This window comes from Rhamphochromis sp. 'chilingali' (assembly GCF_963969265.1).
Source record: "Rhamphochromis sp. 'chilingali' genome assembly, chromosome: 1".
NCBI lineage: Eukaryota > Metazoa > Chordata > Actinopteri > Cichliformes > Cichlidae > Rhamphochromis > Rhamphochromis sp. 'chilingali'.
In genome coordinates, this window is record NC_137929.1 from 39,675,668 (window position 1) to 39,697,283 (window position 21,616).

Here is a 21,616-nt window from a genome sequence, read left to right on the forward strand (position 1 = left end):
AGGGACTAGACTAGAAAAGACTGGCCATTTACCATGTTAAACCTCTCTCTTCATTTGCATATTTCACTGTACCCAGATGGTACAGTGGACACATGTGTGACTCCTGTGATTAAAGCATCTGTCTTTCAGCTTAACGAGTGAACCGTCAGCTCGTTCAAACACACATTAAAGCCCATTTGCCTCGACACCACCGAACAGAGGCAGCAATATAACAGAGTCACATTAACAGTGCAGTGAATCCTGCTTGTGCCATGATATTCAGGACTGCAAACCGCGCAGCATCACTGACTTTCAGCTTGTTGTGTTTGTGGATATATGACTGACTTTAATTATCCATAAATCATCACATTCCCTGTGAGATTAAGGTCAGCTATTGTATTATTCTATTTTAAAGGCTTTAAAACCAAGTAAACGCTGAAAGTACAAACATCGCTAATGGCAAATAACTTTGCCGACATGTGGCCAACAGTAATGTTTTAATGTTCCCCATTATTAAACATTTGCACATAAATAAGTGGCATAATATTCAGTACTTACTTTACTCTTCGGCCGCTACACTTCTGTTGTCTGTGGCAAAATTATCCACACCGACTGCCGCGCTGGGATATGTTGGGGCCACGAAGTCTACACCGCCACAGCCTTAAAATTCAGGGAAATGAAGGACGCATTTGAGGGCTGCATTTCAAGCAGCCTTTAAATTGGGACAGCCTTCGGCGCGCCACTGTGACGTAATTGGCCTTAAAATGCAGCCTTTAAGGCTGCAGACCCTGAATTGGGATACAGCTACTGTCACTTATTGGGCTGAGTTGATCGTACAAGACTCCAGAATGCAGTCTGCACGGTGAAAAAAATGGGATCATGATTGATTCCTATTGTTGCTTCCAGTGTTGGGAAGTAACACAATACATGTCCCGGCGTTACGTATTTAAAATACAAAATATGAGTATCTCTATTCTGTTACAGTTACTGTTTAAAAAGGTGGTATTCATAATAGAGATCGACAGACCACGTGACTTGCGCGCTGCATTGTAGGTACGAGTGGCAGCAAAATCAAAACACTGCATCAAGCGCTAGCATTTCCAGCACCGGTAATCATTAATTCTACGGTTTTAATCCCTACTTATTTTCCCCCAAAACAGTTATGTACAAAACAACGGAGAACACGGCAGGTCCGTACAAAGACAGACTTGACGAAAAGGCAAAAAAAAGATACGAGGAAAAAAAAATCAAAGGAGTGAAAGGGTCAGACGCATACGAGCATACAGAGTGGGTTAAAGACGTTAGCGTGCTGCCCGACTTTCATCACGCTCGTATTTATAATTATATGGTCCTAAGTGTGAGTGTTTAGTAACTTCAGATCCCTGCAACAAGCCCAGGACCAGTTTACTTTGCTGTATCTATTTTCTGATTTGGACTATTTCATTTTACAGCTGTCGTTAAAATGTTTTCTCCTGTACAGGCCAACGCAATCTATTCGTCTTTTCAGGTTGTAGTGTTACACAACATTTTCAGATTCAATAGAAATGAAATAAGTGTTTCATAATTCATTCCATTTATTGTCTTTATTTATAACTGGCATTATTGTTTCATTTTATTATAGAATCTTACAACAAAGAGGCTAAATTGTATTCCATCATGCTTTATTAGCTGCTTCGGTGAAAAACAAATCAACAATGCAAAAACATAAAATAAAAACATTTCAAAACAACATATTGGAAAACAGTTATTCATCACTTGATTTCTTCAATACAACCCTTGGGCACATATTTGTGAGCGCACATGAAACAGCGACTATCTTATCCAGCAAAGTCATTTTTTCACCTTCACACGGCACCACTAAACCTAGACTTATGGTGTCATTCAGTATGGAGTACTTTGAACGTAGACAACCTATAACTCGTTCAACATGGATCCTGACATGTGCAAGTTTTCGTGTCTCTTCCACATCTTTTGCTTGTAGCTGACTACGACCCTGGGTAAACGCTGGGATTTTTTAAATGGAACCCATTAAGGCAACACTTTCCTTAATATCAAAACCCCAGTCTGCAAGCACTATGTCCCCAGGTGAAAGCTTCTGTAGAAAGCCAGATGTTTTAGCTATACGTTTATTACTGGTACACCCTCCCCATCCTTTAGAAATGAAAGAGATGGTCCCTTGTGGTGTGATGCCTGTGAGATATGTCATTGTGTGCCTACTTTTGTATGTGGAGTATGTCTCTGTCTTAGCGCGTACATTTTGTGCTCTCTCTATGAAAAGTTCAAAACAGTCAATAATAACTGTCACATGGTCACCAAACATCTCAACAAACTGGTGTGGCGTACTGGCCTGTATGCAATGTCTTCCAGGCCAGTGCACCAATGGGCTGAGGTGGGCGTACAGTACATTCACAGTAATGTTAAACACAGTGGATGTGGTTGTCCAGCTAATATCAAAGAGGTTTGCAACATGTTCAAGTGGTAGGTTTAGTCTTTTTTTTTTTTTTTTTTTTTTTAAGGTAGGTTTAGTCTTAAACGTATGAGAGTCAACAAGAGCATCTAAACATGAGAAATTCTTCTGTCAGTATCTGGTAAACTGGGGCTAATTTGTTGTAGCACCCCCATTAGTTAAGCAAAATATGGCAGCCCTGTGTAGAACTTTACTTTAGAGTTGTTGTCTTTCAGGAAGTCCTTGTCTAATTTCTTTTTGGGCAGTTCTTGTTTCAGTTTTTGGTTTTCTTCCAGCAGGTGCGCTGTTTCTTTTACCCTTGGAGAACACATTTTACACTACAGCTGATCTTCATCCTCGTGCTGTAGACTTATCTGCTGTGGTTGGATCTCTGCTGCTGTTTCAGTAGTGACTGATGCTGAAAAACACACATACATACACAAAAAGACAAGTTCATTTTATGTGCAGAAACAAGACAAAGTACTAAAACACCACCAAACTTGGCACAATACACTAGTTAAATAACATTTAATTTACATAATTTGACTTTTAAACAAAGTCATCAAACAGGCACATTTATATTTTCGCTTTGTTACTCAGTTGAAATAAATAGATTACATGGCAGTCTTTTCCTGTTTCATATGTTAGGCTATGCCCTCTTTATTTTTGGTAATTCGCATTAAGAGGCTCTAGTGCCTGTGTCTCAATCTCGCGGACCAGATCACCTCTACTGTGCAGAAATATTTTTAAAAAATATTATTCAAAATATGATTTAATATGAAGGCAATAGGCAGAGTGTTACAGGCACAGCCCTAAAGAATGTAGCCTCATGGGCAGTGTAGTCCGTGCTGCAGGGAGCATAAACTGCCACACCCGATGTCTGCGTGCGAGGGAGGGAGAAAAAGGTCGGAACGTTTTCGGAAAGTACAAGTTGTCACTGACAAGAAACAGATGGGACCATGTAAATATAATAATAACCACTGCAGCCAAAAAGAGTGCCTGACGAGTGTAAGTAAGCTGTTAAGACTCGACTGTACACTGTGTTTGTGTTTTCCTCCGAAACAATAAGTCCCGTTGGAGCAGCCTTTCAACGCCTCTCTCTGTCTCTCGCTAGCAAAGTTGACACAGACAACAAAGTAAAGCTAGTTTTCGGTGACGAGCCCGACACAGAACCCGACGTATTAGCCAGAGGTCCCTTAGGAGCCGCCGACCTGTTTTATATAAGCGCGGAATAGTTTTCTATACAAGATCACTGCTAAAAGTGCAGCCTTACCTAATGTCACTCATTTTATTTAAAATCTAGTTGGTATTAGTATGGGGAATAACCTTCATGAATAGTAATAAATCACACAGCAATAGCACATTCATGTAGTTGTAAAAAGCATGATAATATATTAAGTAATCAGAATCAGAATACGTTACTCTCATTGAGTAACGTAACAAAATACATTACAAAATACATTTTGGGGCATGTATTGTGTAATCTGTAGTGGAATACATTTTAAAGTAACCTTTCCAACACTGGTTGCTTCCTGGTAAACCTTTAAGCTGCTAATTCCTGATATTCCTCTTAATAGGCCTACTAATGTTAAAATGTTAAACCAGAGTCTTTTCCTGAGTTAATAATGACCTGGGTGACCTATTCGTCATGTAGACTAACTGTTTTGGAGGGTTTTTGTTCTTCTTTTTTATGACATGTGATGAGTAACCATTTTTCAGATCAGTATTTGAAACCGCAAAGTGTGCAAACATAACAGTGTTATGTTATTAGCCCAGTAACACTGTCTTTAATAAATGCATTAATTAATTGATTAATCTGTTTAATTTACATATGAGCACAATGAATTTTAATAATGCTGTTTTATTGAGTTTTATTTTGAAATATGTGTTGTTCACAGCTGTGTAGTATTACTGTGCCTTTCCTTAACACTTGGTACTTCCTCAACATTGAGTACTAATTGATCGTATGTAATCTGGAAATCAAGACACGCCCACAGAGATGATACACAGCCTAAATTCATCCTTAACTCATCTGCCAATTTCTACTAGAAATGCTGTCGAATCTAAAATGAGGATCAGATTCAGAAAAAGAAGACTTTATTTTATTTCCCAAGGGACAATTAACAAGCAACCAGACAGCATACGTTGAAGATAAGGTCAATAAGAACAGGCAATAGGAGTGAAATAATAAATACACAGAATATAAAGTATATACAGTTGTAAAAAATGTGGTCTAAGAAATGCTGTCAAAACTAAAATCCATGCAGACAAACTTTCACTTTGTTTCTAAAGCACTTTAAAACAAACTAACAGCTGACCAAAGTGTTGTACAAAAAGAAAAAAATAAGAGAACAAGAATACAAGGGTCACACAAAAGATAAGAAGTTTAACACAGATGACAACTCACACTGGGTTAAACGCCAAAGAGAAAAGGTGTGTTTTGAGTTTTACGCAGTTTCATGCACTTATATATGATTGTCCTGACAGATCATGTCAATGATCCAGCAGAGCACACTGCTACTACGATAACAACCACAGTATTTCTTCTCTTTCTTCTTCTGATGCTGCTGCTTCTTCTACTACTTCTTCCCAACTGCAGATGATGTTGGAGTCACCACCACCTATTAGGCTGGAGGTGATCAGCATGAGGACTTCCCATTGCACAAGAAATCTGCCCCAATTACAATCACCAGCCTAGTGTAAATGGACTGATTCTTATATAGTGCCTTTCTACTCTCCCAGAGTATTCAAAGCGCTGTATACAACATGCCTCATTCACCCATTCACACCCACTCAGACAAGCACTTCTAAACACAAGTGCAAATTAATCTACATTCACACACATTCACACCCACGATGAACGCATCGGAGGGCAACTTGGGGTTACCGTGGTATCTTGCCCAAGGATATTTGACATGCAGACCTTATAATCAGCTGATCTGCTCTACCACCTGAGCCACAGCCACCCCAAATGTATAATGTCTCTTCATTAGATAATTAAACTTAAAAGCTTTTCCACACACATCACATTTTAAAGACTTACTACTTTTATCAAAGTTACACACGCTCTCTGACATAGTGGGATTTTCTGTGTCTTTTTCTACTTGATCTTGAATCTGTGTTCTTGACTGTCAGCTACAGCAGAGCTGTGAGCGAGGAGTTGCTCCCTGCCTGCTTCTGGTTCACTGTGGTCTCCTTCCTCAGCAGCAGTCACCATAAAGGTATCAGTTTCCTCCTTCAGTCCCAGCTGCTCCACCTCCTGACTGCACAGTTCCTCCTGTTCCTCTTTAATCTGTGGAGGTTCTGGTTCCTCCTGGTCAAGACTGGAGCTCCTCTCCTGGTTCCAGAGCTGCTGCTCGGGGAGAACCTCCTTCTCCTTACAGACAGGCTGCTGTGGGATGTCTGTCCTGTGCAGCTTTATTTCGGGTTTCCAGGTGATATCCAGCAGTCTGCGCCAACGGTTGATCTCTTCCTCGTACTGGACGATCATTTTTTTCAAACTCCAAGAAAATGTTCAGCAGCAGCAGTTAGTCGCTTGTCGATAAACTCTCTCAGATACTGAACTGGAGGCATTGTTACTGCGACAGCTCACACACAACAACACACGTGGGGCAGTAACAGTAATGGCGCCTTTCCTTTCTTTACTTCCGCCTGTGTCGCATGGTGAGGTTCCGGCAATGTGTATTACATTTTATCCATAGACTCAATTTAGATGTTTTCTTTAGCTTAAAACTAAAGAGAGGATTACAGTACTTTCAGAAGTACTGTAATCCCATCATGCATACCCTCTACAATAAAATACCTAAACTTAGCTCCTGTTGACCCTTGTTTCTGTATTTTATCTTGGAAATCTCTCTGGTTCTCCTATGTTCATTACATTCAGACATCACATGCTGCACAGTTTCATTTTCTTGTCATTTCTCTTTTAAGTTTCTCAATAGTTTAATTTAATGGTTAATGGTTGAATTTAAATCATGAGCTATTCTTAGTCTAGAGAGTATGACTACTTTTCTGTTTTTACCAGCTGCCCTGCTCTGCTCCAAAACTCAAATTTTACTAAGTGCCACCCTCACTTCCCTCTTGTCCCATTTAACTTTCTCAGCCTCACCGTCTTCCATTTCATTTTCTTTAATGCCAACATGTGCATGTACCCAAATAAACTTTTTTTTATGATGATAGACTCCAAAAGCTTTTATTGTATTTTCTTATTTTGCATCATATCAGCACAACCATACCAGCAGGGGGCAGTGTGACACTGAACTGTGATCTGAAGGGCATTACTAACTTTAAAAGTAACCTCAACTGAGAAGAAATCCATAATTAATGGTGAATAAGAGGGATGTGCATCTCTAAGTAATGCACCTAGAGCAGCAGACGATCACTTCCTGTCCTCTGGAGTTTACTTAAACCAGGATTGCATGACCTCTTTTGAAATGTTAGCAAAGATGGTGCGACGTCTCAGGGTTTCAACAAGTGTTTTCCTGAAAGGCCTGAAATAAGCCTCCGAGCAGCTCAGATGATTCTGCTGAATGATCAAGGACTATTTTTAAATTACTGTAGAGCAGTTTGAAATTGATGTCGGAAATTGTGTGAAGAAAGAAGAGAAAGGGAGTGTTTGTGGTATGAGCAGAAAGAAACAGTGTCATTCTCTCCACTTCTTCATATTTCAAAATAATTAGTTTGTCCTGTGAGACAAATGGATTTCTGTACAATGTTTCAGAGCAATATAACCATCAGCTTTTTTTTGGCATAGAAATAAAAAGCCAATATCTTAAACCTAAGGGTCATGTGGATGAACATTGTTATGCAGTAAGTACAAAGTTAGAATTGGTGAGATATGTGTGCGTTGATCTGTTAACCAAACATTTCCAACCATAAAACCACTGCTAGCATCACTAACCCAAAATACTGTTACATTTTTCACATCGATCACTAGTCACAATGATGTTAATCTGCTGTGTGAGCATCACAGAGCGATCTGATTGATACATTATGACTTATGTTTAATGCTTGTGTGTTTACAGATAAGCACTTTGCTCTGACTTCCATGAGAAATAAAGTTGTAGCTAACCACAGATGACTTTGACAGAAGCACCACACTAAGAGCTATTTATATAGTATGCAGAGCTATGAAGAAGCAGCACTTAAAAACTGTTAACACATTTGCCAATGCACTGGACAAAGTTTCACCAGTATCTCTCTAGACCAAAACCATTTCCTTTAAAAACAGGATTGATCATGGGCTGCTCTCTTCAGGGGAAGAAACGTTTCCCCTGAAGAGAGCAGCCTCCTGTCTGTGCACCTCACTGTTCTTTAATATTTATCTGCAGGAGTGAATAAAGTTTAGGACAGCAGTTTAAAATATCTGATGACAGGATGTGGTTATGTTCTTTCTGCTGAAATGATATTATTAAACTCTAATCTCTGACCTCTACATCTAGCTCAGATACACTTGTTTGTAGCATTAAATGCAGAGTTTGTAATGTTAATGCAGAGTAAAACTGGCTATTGTTTGATGTAAATATGATTTTATAGTGATTCTCTTGAACATTTAGGCTACTTTCTGTAACTGTACCTAACAGTGTTTTTAAAAAATCCTCTTAAATATATTTTATTTAACTGTAACTTTAATGTCTAATAGTTGAATTATTAAGTGTGTGATTGCTTTGATCTGTGTACATCAGGCTAGGTTATAACCACTTCTTCTGCTTCTATTTTGATGGTAACCTCACCCACTCTCAGTAATTTTTTTCTGTGCTTACTTGTAAAGAAACAGCTTGACAGATGAGAAGAGGAAACAGAGGCTGTGTATCAGTGATGGCTGGTGGACGACGTTATCGTAGCTTCGTGCACAGCATTGTGCTGCTGCTCTGGGTCTGTCTCCACTGTAAGTAAACCTTTTGCTTCCAGATGTTAGTGACGTGTTGTATTTGTTGCCTCATGAACTGTGGTACATGAGTGAGTTCAGAACACAGCTGATAGCTGCAGCTTTGCCATTTCAGAGTATTGTTGTGCTAAAGTATTTATTATTGTTCTAACTGCTGCTAATCAACAATTACCTTTAACATTTTTTGAATTCCTGGGAAACAGCTTCTGACACTTTATTTCATTTTTTAAATTCATTTGCTGTCACATTTATATGAAAATGACAACATTATGAATTCATGCTTGTCCACAGAGAAACACCTAAAAACATTTCATGGAGCCGTAGTGTGTAAACATTTTTGCTATGTTTACATTTTTGTTGTGCCAAGTCAGTCATATCAGAGTTGTCACTTATGTGTGATGATGTTCACATTCTGTAAAGAGATTTATTTTGTTTTTTTTCAGATTTTGTTGTTTTTACTTTAACTATCACACGTTCACGATAAGGTTTCAGGCAATTTGGACTTGTTTCTCTCACCAGTTCACTCACATGTTGAACTTTCATAGATATCATACTCAGTTGTTTGTATGTTTTTCAGATGTCGAGGCTTCCAGTGGAAAACGCGTCATTCACAAAAAAGTTGGAGATACTGTGGAGCTTTCATCAGGCTTACCAACTGAAGGTGTGACTGTGGCAACATGGAAATATGGAGAAAACAAAGTCGCAGAGAAAGATAAGGGTGTTTCTAAAAAATCTCCATTTAAGGACAGATCAGAGCTGAACCCTGAAGACTTTACTTTAACAGTGAGAAAACTGACTCTTCAAGATTCTGGTGATTTCACTTTTGTCTCAGAGGTGAATGATGAGCAAAGGCCTTCAGTCACCATTACTCTGCAAGTTCATGGTAAGAGACTTTTTTTCCCTTTTTTTTTTTTAAAACAAAGTCCTTGATTACTGTTAATAAAAAATCTCCTTGTGAGCTCATGAGTTTTTCTTTCTTCTTTGAAAAATGAGAAGTAAACTTAAAAGCAGCTTTACTGCTGAGAATATATAGAATAAACTTGGCATGAGGCAGGAGCTGACAAACAGGAACTTACACTGTCTGACTCTAAAATAAAACCGGAAGAAAAAGAAAGACCAACTTGACACAAAGACAGAAAGGCAAACAAACTTGGAAAGAGGACACAGAGATATCAGACAGGCATTATAAATATAACAAAACCAAGATACCTGGACTTACCTAGAATTTAACCAGAGAAGGAAAACTGCTGTTATTTTTATTTTAGGGTCTTTACGCTACAATTTTAAGCACATTGGGGTACTGTTGTTGTGATTTGGCGCTTTATAAACAAAATTGAATTTAATATGCAGACTGCTGGAGGATATAACATGACACAGGAAAAATAGGAACCACACAAGTAGACTCTAACCCTGGGTCCAACCCAGCGAGCATGACAACATGACACAGTGGTAAACAGTATTTGTATGTATCGTAGTTACTTCATTCACATCATTGTGCTGCTGCTCTGGGTCTGCCTCCGTTGTAAGTCCACGTTTGCGACGTGTTGCATTTGTTTGCCTCACTGACTCTGAGGTCAGGAGTGCTTCTCATATTAAGAAAGGGACATGTCAAGAGGCTTGCAGTGTATTTTTCTTGTGGGTTCTCAAATGTGGTATTACTAAAGGTAGTGGTGGCTTTAAAGTCATAAAAATATGTAAATTCTAAAACTGGAACATCTACAGTGGGGCAAAAAAGTATTTAGTCAGCCACCGATTGTGCAAGTTCCCCCACCTAAAATGATGACAGAGGTCAGTAATTTGCACCAGAGGTACACTTCAAATGTGAGAGACAGAATGTGAAAAAAAAATCCATGAATCCACATGGTAGGATTTGTAAAGAATTTATTCGTAAATCAGGGTGGAAAATAAGTATTTGGTCAATAACAAAAATACAACTCAATACTTTGTAACATAACCTTTGTTGGCAATAACAGAGGTCAAACGTTTACTATAGGTCTTTACCAGGTTTGCACACACAGTAGCTGGTATTTTGGCCCATTCCTCCATGCAGATCTTCTCGAGAGCAGTGATGTTTTGGGGCTGTCGCCGAGCAACACGGACTTTCAACTCCCGCCACAGATTTTCTATGGGGTTGAGGTCTGGAGACTGGCTAGGCCACTCCAGGACTTTCAAATGCTTCTTACAGAGCCACTCCTTTGTTGCCCGGGCGGTGTGTTTTGGATCATTGTCATGTTGGAAGACCCAGCCTCGTTTCATCTTCAAAGTTCTCACTGATGGAAGGAGGCTTTGGCTCAAAATCTCACGATACATGGCCCCATTCATTCTGTCCTTAACACGGATCAGTCGTCCTGTCCCCTTGGCAGAAAAACAGCCCCATAGCATGATGTTTCCACCCCCATGCTTCACAGTAGGTATGGTGTTCTTGGGATGCAACGCAGTATTCTTCTTCCTCCAAACACGACGAGTTGAGTTTATACCAAAAAGTTCTACTTTGGTTTCATCTGACCACATGACATTCTCCCAATCCTCTGCTGTATCATCCATGTGCTCTCTGGCAAACTTCAGACGGGCCTGGACATGCACTGGCTTCAGCAGCGGAACACGTCTGGCACTGCGGGATTTGATTCCCTGCCGTTGTAGTGTGTTACTGATGGTGACCTTTGTTACTTTGGTCCCAGCTCTCTGCAGGTCATTCACCAGGTCCCCCCGTGTGGTTCTGGGATCTTTGCTCACCGTTCTCATGATCATTTTGACCCCACGGGATGAGATCTTGCGTGGAGCCCCAGATCGAGGGAGATTATCAGTGGTCTTGTATGTCTTCCATTTTCTGATGATTGCTCCCACAGTTGATTTTTTCACACCAAGCTGCTTGCCTATTGTAGATTCACTCTTCCCAGTCTGGTGCAGGTCTACAATACTTTTCCTGGTGTCCTTCGAAAGCTCTTTGGTCTTGGCCATGGCGGAGTTTGGAGTCTGACTGTTTGAGGCTGTGGACAGGTGTCTTTTATACAGATGATGAGTTCAAACAGGTGCCATTCATACAGGTAACGAGTGGGGGACAGAAAAGCTTCTTACAGAAAACGTTACAGGTCTGTGAGAGCCAGAGATTTTCCTTGTTTGAGGTGACCAAATACTTATTTTCCACCCTAATTTACGAATAAATTCTTTACAAATCCTACCATGTGAATTCATGGATTTTTTTTTTAACATTCTGTCTCTCACAGTTGAAGTGTACCTCTGGTGCAAATTACTGACCTCTGTCATCATTTTAAGTGGGGGAACTTGCACAATCGGTGGCTGACTAAATACTTTTTTGCCCCACTGTACATTAAAGAAAAAAATAAACATTTTAAAGATTATATATTGTAAGAGCATTAGTTTTTCTGATTAAAACAAGTCTCATGTTCACTGTCCTAACTGTTCGTTGCAAATGTGTCCTCCCTAGTATTTATAACTACATGAACAGTGGGCCTGTTATATCTTGTGGCTCCAAAATTGCAGTGTTGTTTGCATCATTGCTGCCCTGCGTGAGCAGATTTTTGATTTTCTGCTTTTTTTTTTTTATTTATTTATCACATTTTAGGCTAAATGTGACCAACAGACACAGCAATAAACAGTACTTGTCTGGAAGTTTGTTCTTGCTGATTGAACAGCAAGAACAAACACATTTACTGCAAGTGTTCAGTAAATGTTAACTTTCAATCCATCTTCTTCCAATTATCTGGGGCCAGGCCGCAAGGGCAGCAGCCTAAGCAGAGAAACCCAGACCTCCCTCTACCCAGCCACCTCCTCCAGCTTGTCCAGGGGAACACCAACACGTTCCCAGGCCAGCTGAGAGATATAATCTCTCAGCTGGCCTGGGTCTGCCTGGGTCTGTCCCACCAGGGCCTTCTCCTGGTGGGACATGCCCAGAACACCTCACCCAGGAGGCATTCTTGTCAGATAACCATAACCAACCTCAACTGGCTCCTTTCGCTGTGGAGGAGCAGCAACTCTACTCTGAGTCCCTTCTGGTTGGCCAAGCGTCTCACCCTATCTCTAAGGGAGAGGCCAGCCACCCTTCGAAGGAAGCTCATTTCTGCTGCTTGCATCCGGGATGTCATCCGACACTACCCACAGCTCGTGACCATAGGTGAGGGTAGGGGCGTAGATCGACCAGTAAACTGAGCGCTTTTACACTCAGCAGACTCTGCTTCCTCTAGGGAAGACTTGCCAGATGGATTAAGGAGGTCCTTAAGTATTCCTTCCACCACCAGAAAATGTTCTCAGTTGAAGTCAGCAGTGCTGATCGACAGGCCAAGTGGAACACTATACACAGTGCAGGTAGAGCACTGCTTCAGCCACTGCTAAACCGCGTTCCACTTGGCCCGTCAGTACCTATAAGCTGCCCCACAGGCTAATCAAGCCAAGGACTCCTTCAGCTTGGTGGCTCCCTTCACCTCTGGTGTCACCTCTGGTTGGTTACCACCAGGACAGGCACATATTATTCAGTTTCCATATTTAAATGTTAGTCACCAAACACATTTTTTAAAATTGTTCAATTCTGATATTTTTGCATTTTTAGAGGAGAGAATAAGGTTGGAGGCTATTTGGTCTTGTTTTTCCTCACTGACGTTTCATAAATATGACACTTGGTATTTGTATGTTTTTCAGATGTGGAGACTTCCAGTGGAAAACATGTTATTCATAAAAAAGTTGGAGATACTGTGGAGCTTTCATCAGGCTTACCAACTGAAGGGGTGACTGCGGCAACATGGAAATATGGAGAAATAATAATTGCAGACAAAGTCATTGAAAACAATATGGGTGTTTCTAAAAGATCTCCATTTAAGGACAGATCAGAGCTAAACCAGGAAAACTTTACCTTAACAGTGAAAAAATTGACTCTTCAAGACTCAGGTGATTTCATTTTTGTGTCAGCAACAAAAGAGAAACAAAGGGATTCAGTCATCATCACTCTGCAAGTTCATGGTAAGATACTTTATTGAGTAAACAAGCATCTTGATACAATACAATGTGATATTTTGAAATAGTTTATCAACCTCCCTTTTATACTCCACATCTTTTTTGTCTGGTTTTGTTTCCTGATTTCCTGAGAGACATAGCTTAATTTATATATTTTCCTCAAGTAGCAAATCCTTTAGCTTACAGATAAAATGTGTATTTTATCATAATTTATATAGTGGTCATTATTTGACTGAGTTTTAATCTCTTGTCTTTATTTTTTATGTGTTTTGTTTTTGAGGTGGTTTTTAATTTTTAGGTTTAGATACTATGAGACCATCTGATACAGGAGTTAACAGTAGTTGCCCCAATTTAATAAACTTTGGGACTGATAATGTTGTTGTTTGAAGTTGTTGATGTTTGGCCTAATTTTATAAAATAGATTTGCAGGACTCTGCACAAACATATACTTTAAACTGTGATGTAAAATGTGACCTGGCACAGACTCTCTTTGTCCTTCTGTTTCCTCATTAGAGCCCATAACTACACTCTAAAAACTATTGTTTAAGCTCAACAAAAAAAATTAACGCAACAGTTTCCATTACTCTTTTTGAGTTATGATAACTTATGTTGAAATTAGATTGAACCAACAAACTATATTGAGTTACGGGAATTAAATTATCCTCCATAATCAAAGGTGATTTTAATTACCATTTACGTAATATTTGGTAGCTTAAAAACATATTTTTAAGTTGTTTACTCATAAAAATTATGTTCCTCCAATTACTTTTTCCACATTATTTGAAATGATTTTTAAGTGTTATGTAATTAATTACAGCAATTACAAAAACAATTTTTTAAAGTTCATTATTTAAAATATTAAGTTGCTGATTTTCATCATTATTGTCATCATTTTAGCTTTCTCTTATTTTTTTTATTGTAATAGCTTTTAAGAAAGGAATTCATTCAACATTTTTTTTATCAAATAACTTTTTTATTTTTTAACAGTAGGCATTTCAACACTTTGTATTTAAAAAGTGAAAATAAACCAGAAATTTAGATTTATACCATCACAGCCAAGTTATAGAATATGCCTTTATGTATTTAACACCACAGAAACAAATGTGTTCAATTGGTAAAAAATCTACTTAGAAAACATTTTGTTGCAGTAATACTTCCATGCAAGTGTTCAGTAAATGTTAACTTTCAATGCCTACTAAACTTTACAAGATCTTGCATCTTTCTTTAAAGTATTTAGTTTATACAATTTGGTTTGTTTTTGAGCTTTTTTGTTTTTTGCATTTTTTAGACCAGATGTTACCAACTGGAAAAGCAGTTAAAAGTACTTATCTGAATTTGTTGTTGTAATGTTAGTTATATATATTATTTTATATTTTATATAATACATTTTCAGAACTCCACATATACTTTAAGCTCTGACACAGACTCTCTCTCCTTCTGTTTTCTCATTAGAGCCCATAGCTAAGCCTGACATAAAAATCAGTTCTACCTGGATTCCCTCAAATGAATCATGTAAAGTTCTGCTGGAGTGCAGCACAACTGGTGATGTCAGCTACAAGTGGACTGTAGGAAAACAAACACTAACTGGTCCCAGGCAACAATACATCATCAGGCAGGATGGAGAGACCAATGTCACCTGCACAGTTTCCAATCATGTCAGTGAGAAGTCTGCATTTCAAACTGTGAAGTGCAGCAAAGATCATTCACACAGAAAAGAAACAGGTATGTGGAGAGTAACTGAGGTTGTGAATACATGTTCTGCTTATATAAGTAATTATTACTGTTTGTGATTTCAGAGTGCAGCTCTTCTTCTTCTCTTCTCATGTTCATTGCTGGGCTGTTTACTGGTGTATTGATCACTCTACTGTTCCTCTTTCTGCTTTACTGCATAAAGTCAAAGGGTAAGATTTCTTGTTAATGCTACTATTAAAAATGTTCTCCTAATCTCCGAATCTCATAATACTTTCTGTTTTGTTTTTTACAGGTCTGTGTCACAAAAGGTTGGTGTCATGGTCCTGGGTTTGGGGCCCCAGTGTTTGTGTTTCTGGTGTGTCGTTTTTTTTTTGTTTGTTTCGTTTTAGCCCATATTCTTTGATTTTGTGTGTTTCATGGTTTAGGCTTCTGTATTTCTAGCTCCCTATAAGTTATCTTTAGGATTGTGATTTCTAGTCTTCAGGTTTTGATGCTGTGCCTCTCCTGTGTACCATGTGTCACATTGAGTCAGTTATGTTCTCATATCTGTGTTCCCTCCTGTTTCCCATCCCCTCATTATCTGTGTCTATTTAGTCCTCTGTTCTCCTCTTTCTTCTTACCTCCCAAGTCCCAGTTTTTTTGTTTTTGTTTTTTTCAGGTCTCGGGTTTCTCTTTCCCAGTTCAAGGTTTTGTGTTTCAGGTTTCTGTATTGTTTTTCAATGCAGCTCGGCCTTATGTTTGCACGTGGGTCCACGCTCCACACCGTCTCCAACACAGACGTTACAGTTGCTGAAACTCATTAACAGCAGGAATTTTAAAAAATACGTTTATTCTACTAATAAGAATATGTTTTAATTATTTCAGGCTCACACAGTCTGAAACAATCATCCAGGAAGAAAATCAACAGCATGTGTACTCGGCTCTTTCCCACGGTCAGGTCTAACACTGTTTACCTGCTTTCATCAGTCATATTATATTCTTCAGGAATTATTCAATGTTAGATCATTTGGAGATGTTAATTATTGTGACTTTGACTGAACTGTTATTAACTTGCAGGTGATCGTTGTGTTTATGAGACAGTTAGAGGATCTGAAGATGCTGGACCAGGTACAGTATGACAATGATGAACCATCAAAGTAATAAATGGGAACTCTGGGATTTCAAGAATTTCATTTGTGACATTCTTAAACTATTCTTACTGTATTTCAGGTGGATCACAAATACAGTGCATCAAATCAGACTAGACGAGCTGCAGTTCTGCATGTCTGTGGTATTTTTTGGGTGCCTTATTTTAAATGTAATTATTTTATCAATTATTATATCAAATCATCCTATTTAACCCCCTCATGCACGAATTATGACAACCTCAATCAGGATTTGTTTCTTATGTATTTTTATGCATCTTTAGGCATGAAAAGATGTATAAAAATACTTAAGAAACAAATCTTAAATGAGGTTGTCATAATTCATGCATGAAGGGGTTAAAAAACAATAATTACAATGAAACACGTCATACATCTATAGTACATTAAACAACCAGTGGGTGGTAGGGTATGGAGAGACACATCAGTGTCCAATATAGTGGTTTATGTGCAAGTATACCTTCAACACTGACACACATACAAGAAAACAGCTTTTGAATAGCTTCCACTGTAGTGACCACTATTTTTTTTTTTTTTAAAACTGGATGATTTAAGAGGATAATTACAAACAGCTCATTGTAACATTGAAGGTATAACACCATTTTTAATGTATAAAGTGTCATGTAAGCCTGTCTGTTTCATATGACCTGGTTTGAATTATCTTATGAATCTCTGAGAGGAAACAATAAATTGAAAAAAAAACAAAAAACTTTTCTGTCATTTGCTCATATCTGTCCGTTTGACTGCTTATTTAGTTAAAATCCACTGTTAACAAAACTAGTGAAAACTATAATGTTTAAAATGTAAATTTCTGTAAACCTTTACAAATTATGTAAGTTTGTCTTCTTTTTATAAACATGTGGGTAACCAACATAAACTAACATGAGTATCTACTTTTGTAGCTCTGAACTCGATCAGAGTGGCATACCAGTTTTCCACATATATTAGCACTTATGACATATAGTGTTTGTTATTTAATAATTTAATCTGTTCATATTTAATTCAATATTTAATAATATATAGTTGCTAAAAGTGCATTAAACTGAACATTTATTTTGTCATTTCAGCTTCAACCTGAAATTGAAGTGAAATTGTTTTTTAGAATGAAACATGAAAGTAGGATGATGCTGCTCAAAACCATCAAACATGTGGTCCTCAAACAGAAAATCATTTCAGATAAAAATACATAGATCAGCACACTAAAAGAGTGAGACTGACATTTCTGAAAGTTGGCATTAAAACTGAAAACAGTCTGGAAGCGAGACATTCTTCAGCATATTTATGGTCACCACATAACTTTTAAACCTAAGATCTACACAGATTCTTGGAGATTAGGCAGTCCATTAAAGTAACAAATGAGCTCTGACAGTCTCGGTCATTGTGTCCTTGGGCAAGACACTTCACCCGTTGCCTACTGGTGGTGGTCAGAGGGCCCGGTGGCACCAGTGTCCGGCAGCCTCGCCTCTGTCAGTGCGCCCCAGGGTGGCTGTGGCTACAATATAGCTTGCCATCACCAGTGTGTTAATGTGTGCATGACTGGATGTAGTGTAAAGCGCTTTGGGGTCCATAGGGACTAGTAAAAGCGCTATACAAATACAGGCCATTTTTACCATAAAACCCTGTGAAAAGTAAGAACACTCTTAAACAGAATGCAACAAGGCTGCCACAGAAATATTCCCTTCACAGGTCAGGGTCCTGTTAAGAAACCAAATCCCACAGCTTCAGAGCCCTTATACAGCTTATACAATACATCTTATCTATAATAGACTCTGGGTGTCTGCATTATGCCATGCATGATTTGGTTTCTATCATAGGAGACAAAAATGGACAAAATGGAAAAAAAGATCTGAGAATAAACATAGGACAAGAAAATTGGCGGGGGATTTTGGCAGACTGTAGAAAGTATGTTAGAGAGGTGAGAGGGGGGTTACACAGACACTATCATACCCTGAGATTACATAGAATAAAAGTGATGAAGGACAACATGTGCTGGAAATGTAAATTAGAATTATGAATGTGTTCATCGTAACTGAGTAATTTCTTAGACACAACAACCCCCCTGACTCCTGATGTATGTTTGTAGGAAATGGGGGGACCCCAATACTGAATGTATCTAAAAGATGGTAAAAAATGATAGAATTTTAAAACCTCTGTTTTTGTCTTATATACACTATTACTTTGTATGTTTGAACATGTTTAAGTGAATCACTGCACCTATTTTCTTATCACGATATACACAAATGAGAGGTGGTTCAAGACTTTTACACTAAATAACTTATTTTCCCTCTACCAGTCTTAATGTAATTAACATTGTCAATCAAGCATGACACAAAGTGTGTGCTGACATTTGTTGCTTTCAAACAGATGGGTTTTCTTTTTATGCATTCTTATGTGATCATTACTGACCCAGCAGAGGGCGCTGAAGACAATAACTACTGCATTTACAGCTCTTCTTCGCTTTCTTCTTTTTTTCTTCTTCTTCTGCAATTAAAGCTAAAATAAGTTGGTGTCACTGCCACTTACTGAGCTGAGTTGATGGTGCAAGACACCAGAATGCAATCTGCATGGTGAAGGATCATGATCATCAGGTTCAACTCTATTAACTTCCCAGCTGTAAATTACTGCTATGCTATGTTAAATCCAGAGACTTTTCCTGAGTTAATATTGACCTGGGTCCCCTATCATCATTCAGGCTAACTGGGTTTTGTTTTTTTGATCTTTAGGAAAAAGTCTTGGATTTTCCAACATGTGATGGGGAACCATTTTTCAGATCACTATTTGAAGCAACAAAGTGTGCAGTTGTAACAATTTTATGTTATTATTCCAGTAGCACTTTTTTAAATAAATGCATTAATTAATTGATTAATCTATTTAATTTTCATATAAGCACAGTGATATAAATAATGTTGTTTTATTGAGTTTTACTTTGAAATATGTGATTTTGGTGTACACAGCAGTGTAGTATTACTGCACCTTTCCTTGAGACTTGATACTTCCACAACACTGAGTACTACTTATAATAATAATAATAATAATAATAATAATAATAATAATAATAATTTTTTATTTATGAGTGCCTTTCAGGTCACCCAAGGACACTTTACAATAGGATACTTGACTGTTGCTTGCCTGGGAATAAGGTGGACCAGGTATATACCAAGAATTTAGAAAAGTTTTTGCCACTTTGGAAAATATACTTTTTTTCCCATCATGTTCAAACTTTATTAGTTTTTTGAAATACCTACACATGTAACTGAATAAGTATAAATACAAATATTTACCACTTTTATTTCAATCTATTTGCGTAAATTGGTTTGGTTCTGATGGTTTCTTTGTTGTGTCGTTGTTGAAAGCTGAACAGCAGCTGAACCAAATTGAGTGGCAATAGCACAACTGTTCCAGGAGGGGGCAGAGTGACCCTGCCCTGCTCTGTGACTCCATCGTTGTTTGGGTACAACTGGTTACTGAGTACAATTTGTGACTTTGCTGGATTTAGTTTTCCAATTAAACAAATAAATCAGCATCAATGTCTGCATGTCACTAATCACATCTATTTAAAAAGTACTGATCTAGGACAAGTTTTTGTTAAGGAACGTACAGTGGTTTTTACATGTAAGATCTTCATAATCTGTGTAATTTATTCTTATTAGCCTTGTGCTTTGCGCTGGGCAGAGGGGGAGGGGCGGTAGTTACACTCAGTAGCACAGGAACAGAGTGGGAGGGAGAGAGAGAGAGAGAGAGCCAGGGACAACAACGTCACATTAGAAAGGTATAGTAATCATCCACAACTATTTTCAGTTGCGGATGACAAAGGATTCAGAAAGTTTATTCATGCAGATCCATATGACAGAGAATGTGCATGTTCTTTTTTTATTTCAATTTATATTTAATTGTGTTGTGGTTTGCAGTGTTTTGTGTTGTTTCATTTTAAATTTGTTTAAAAGGTGAAAATTTAAAAGTTGAAATGTAAATTTTTGGTTTTTGTATTATATGATTTATTTATTACATTTTATGTGGAGTGAATAAATAAAAGTATATTTACGGTGGCCCCTAGAGACAAAGCACGTACGAACTCCAAAACATGTACAAAAGACAACAGAAGTGCTCCAGGATGCTGAGCGCAGTGTTGAGCTTTTGTTACCTCGTGGCTACACAAGCCAGCAAGTACCAACGACCGGATTTGGTGTGTGGTAGTAACAGGTAAATGAACATTCTTTTAAATTATTTGAATATATATGAGTGCCTGTGTATAAATACACAAACAATACACACATGCTTTCAATTGTGTAATTTAAGTGATCTAGGTAGCTCTGTTTTGGAAGTTCAGTTAACGCTAGAAATGTGTTTTGGAGTTTGTACATGCTTTGTCTCTAGGGGCCACCACATATATTTATAAAAAAAATGGTAAATGGCCTGTATTTGTATAGCACTTTTCTAGTCCCTAAGGACCCCAAAGCACTTTACACAACCTGTCATCCACCCATTCACACACTGGTGATGGCAAGCTACATTGTAGCCACAGCCACCCTGGGGCACACTGACAGAGGTTTATATTTATATATAAACATATATAAATAAAACCACTTTTTTAACATTAGTAATTCCTTTTGTGCATAATTTTATATTATTGTTAATAATAAATTAATTAAAGCAACAAAACAACCAGAAGAGCCGGTTCTCTAAAAAGAGCCGGAAATCCCATCACTACTGTTTCAAGGGTAACTTGTCACAGGCTGCAGGTAGACTCCTGCCTCTGTGAATATGCTGCTTAGGGCCTTTTCCTTTAGTGGGATGATCAGAGCATCAGTGCCTCTGGTACACTTGTTGTCAGCCCCTTCCTCTAGCCAGTAGCGGTTTTTGATACAGGCGACATGGGCGGTTGCCCGGGGCAGCATCACGGGCATCGGGCATCACGGTACTCATGCTGCCCCGACATCAGCCAGCGTATATTGGGGATGTCATAGGCACCGATCGGTTTTCTATCGCCCATTTGCTGGGAGTAAGGGCGCCCTCCGTTTGCGAGGTGCGCCTGCTGCTTGCGGCACAGGAAGGAGAGGGCGGGCGGCGGGGGAGTCTCAGGGTGGCTGGAGCAGCATCTAATAACCAACTCGCAAAATAAAACAAAATAAAAACAAAACAACAAACACGAACAAACACGGGGGGGGGGGGGAGTATTCGCCCAGGGCGCCAAACAGGCTAGGACCGCCACTGGCTCTAGCTGTCAATGATGCATGCTATAGACGGATGCCATCTTCTTCCTCCTGATCACCATTTGTTATCAGCAGCTTGCGTAGTATGCAAGGCAAGCTGTATGTGAGTAGAGTGATTTAAAAACAAAAACAAAAACAGAGTCTGAGAGGACAATTACAAAAACATTTTAGTAAGCATGAAAATGTAATAGGTTTTTGTGTTCGACAATATAATCACATATATTCAAATCTAACTGGGCAAATATAATTGCAATAATGTGGAAACACAAATGGCAGGAGAAAAGGTGTTGCTTTT

At 38.5% G+C, this 21,616-nt stretch overlaps 1 protein-coding gene across 2 annotated transcripts; it reads left to right on the forward strand.

Moving 5' to 3' along the window:
* The first annotated feature begins 3,317 nt into the window (after window positions 1-3,317).
* Window positions 3,318-16,782, forward strand: LOC308388736 (uncharacterized protein). 2 transcript variants are annotated; one of them, XM_080869612.1, is made up of 10 exons: window positions 3,318-3,433; window positions 8,196-8,312; window positions 8,890-9,195; window positions 12,966-13,283; window positions 14,730-14,999; window positions 15,074-15,178; window positions 15,262-15,277; window positions 15,834-15,901; window positions 16,026-16,076; window positions 16,179-16,782. In XM_080869612.1, exons 2-10 carry the CDS (start codon window positions 8,210-8,212, stop codon window positions 16,211-16,213), a joined length of 1,272 nt encoding a protein of 423 aa, XP_080725738.1. In that variant the 5' UTR covers window positions 3,318-3,433; window positions 8,196-8,209; the 3' UTR covers window positions 16,214-16,782. The 2 variants fall into 2 exon arrangements, with proteins under 2 accessions (XP_080725738.1, XP_080725739.1); XM_080869613.1 differs by having other exon boundaries at window positions 8,202-8,312.
* The last annotated feature ends 4,834 nt before the right edge of the window (window positions 16,783-21,616 follow it).

Excerpts from the sequence above, each read along its gene's own strand:
- LOC308388736 (XM_080869612.1), top strand. The coding sequence starts at position 8,210 with ATGAGAAGAGGAAACAGAGGCTGTGTATCAGTGATGGCTGGTGGACGA. Across the intron at positions 9,196-12,965 it reads CATTACTCTGCAAGTTCATG|ATGTGGAGACTTCCAGTGGA; the intron begins GTAAGAGACTTT and ends TATGTTTTTCAG. Across the intron at positions 15,000-15,073 it reads TTCACACAGAAAAGAAACAG|AGTGCAGCTCTTCTTCTTCT; the intron begins GTATGTGGAGAG and ends TTGTGATTTCAG.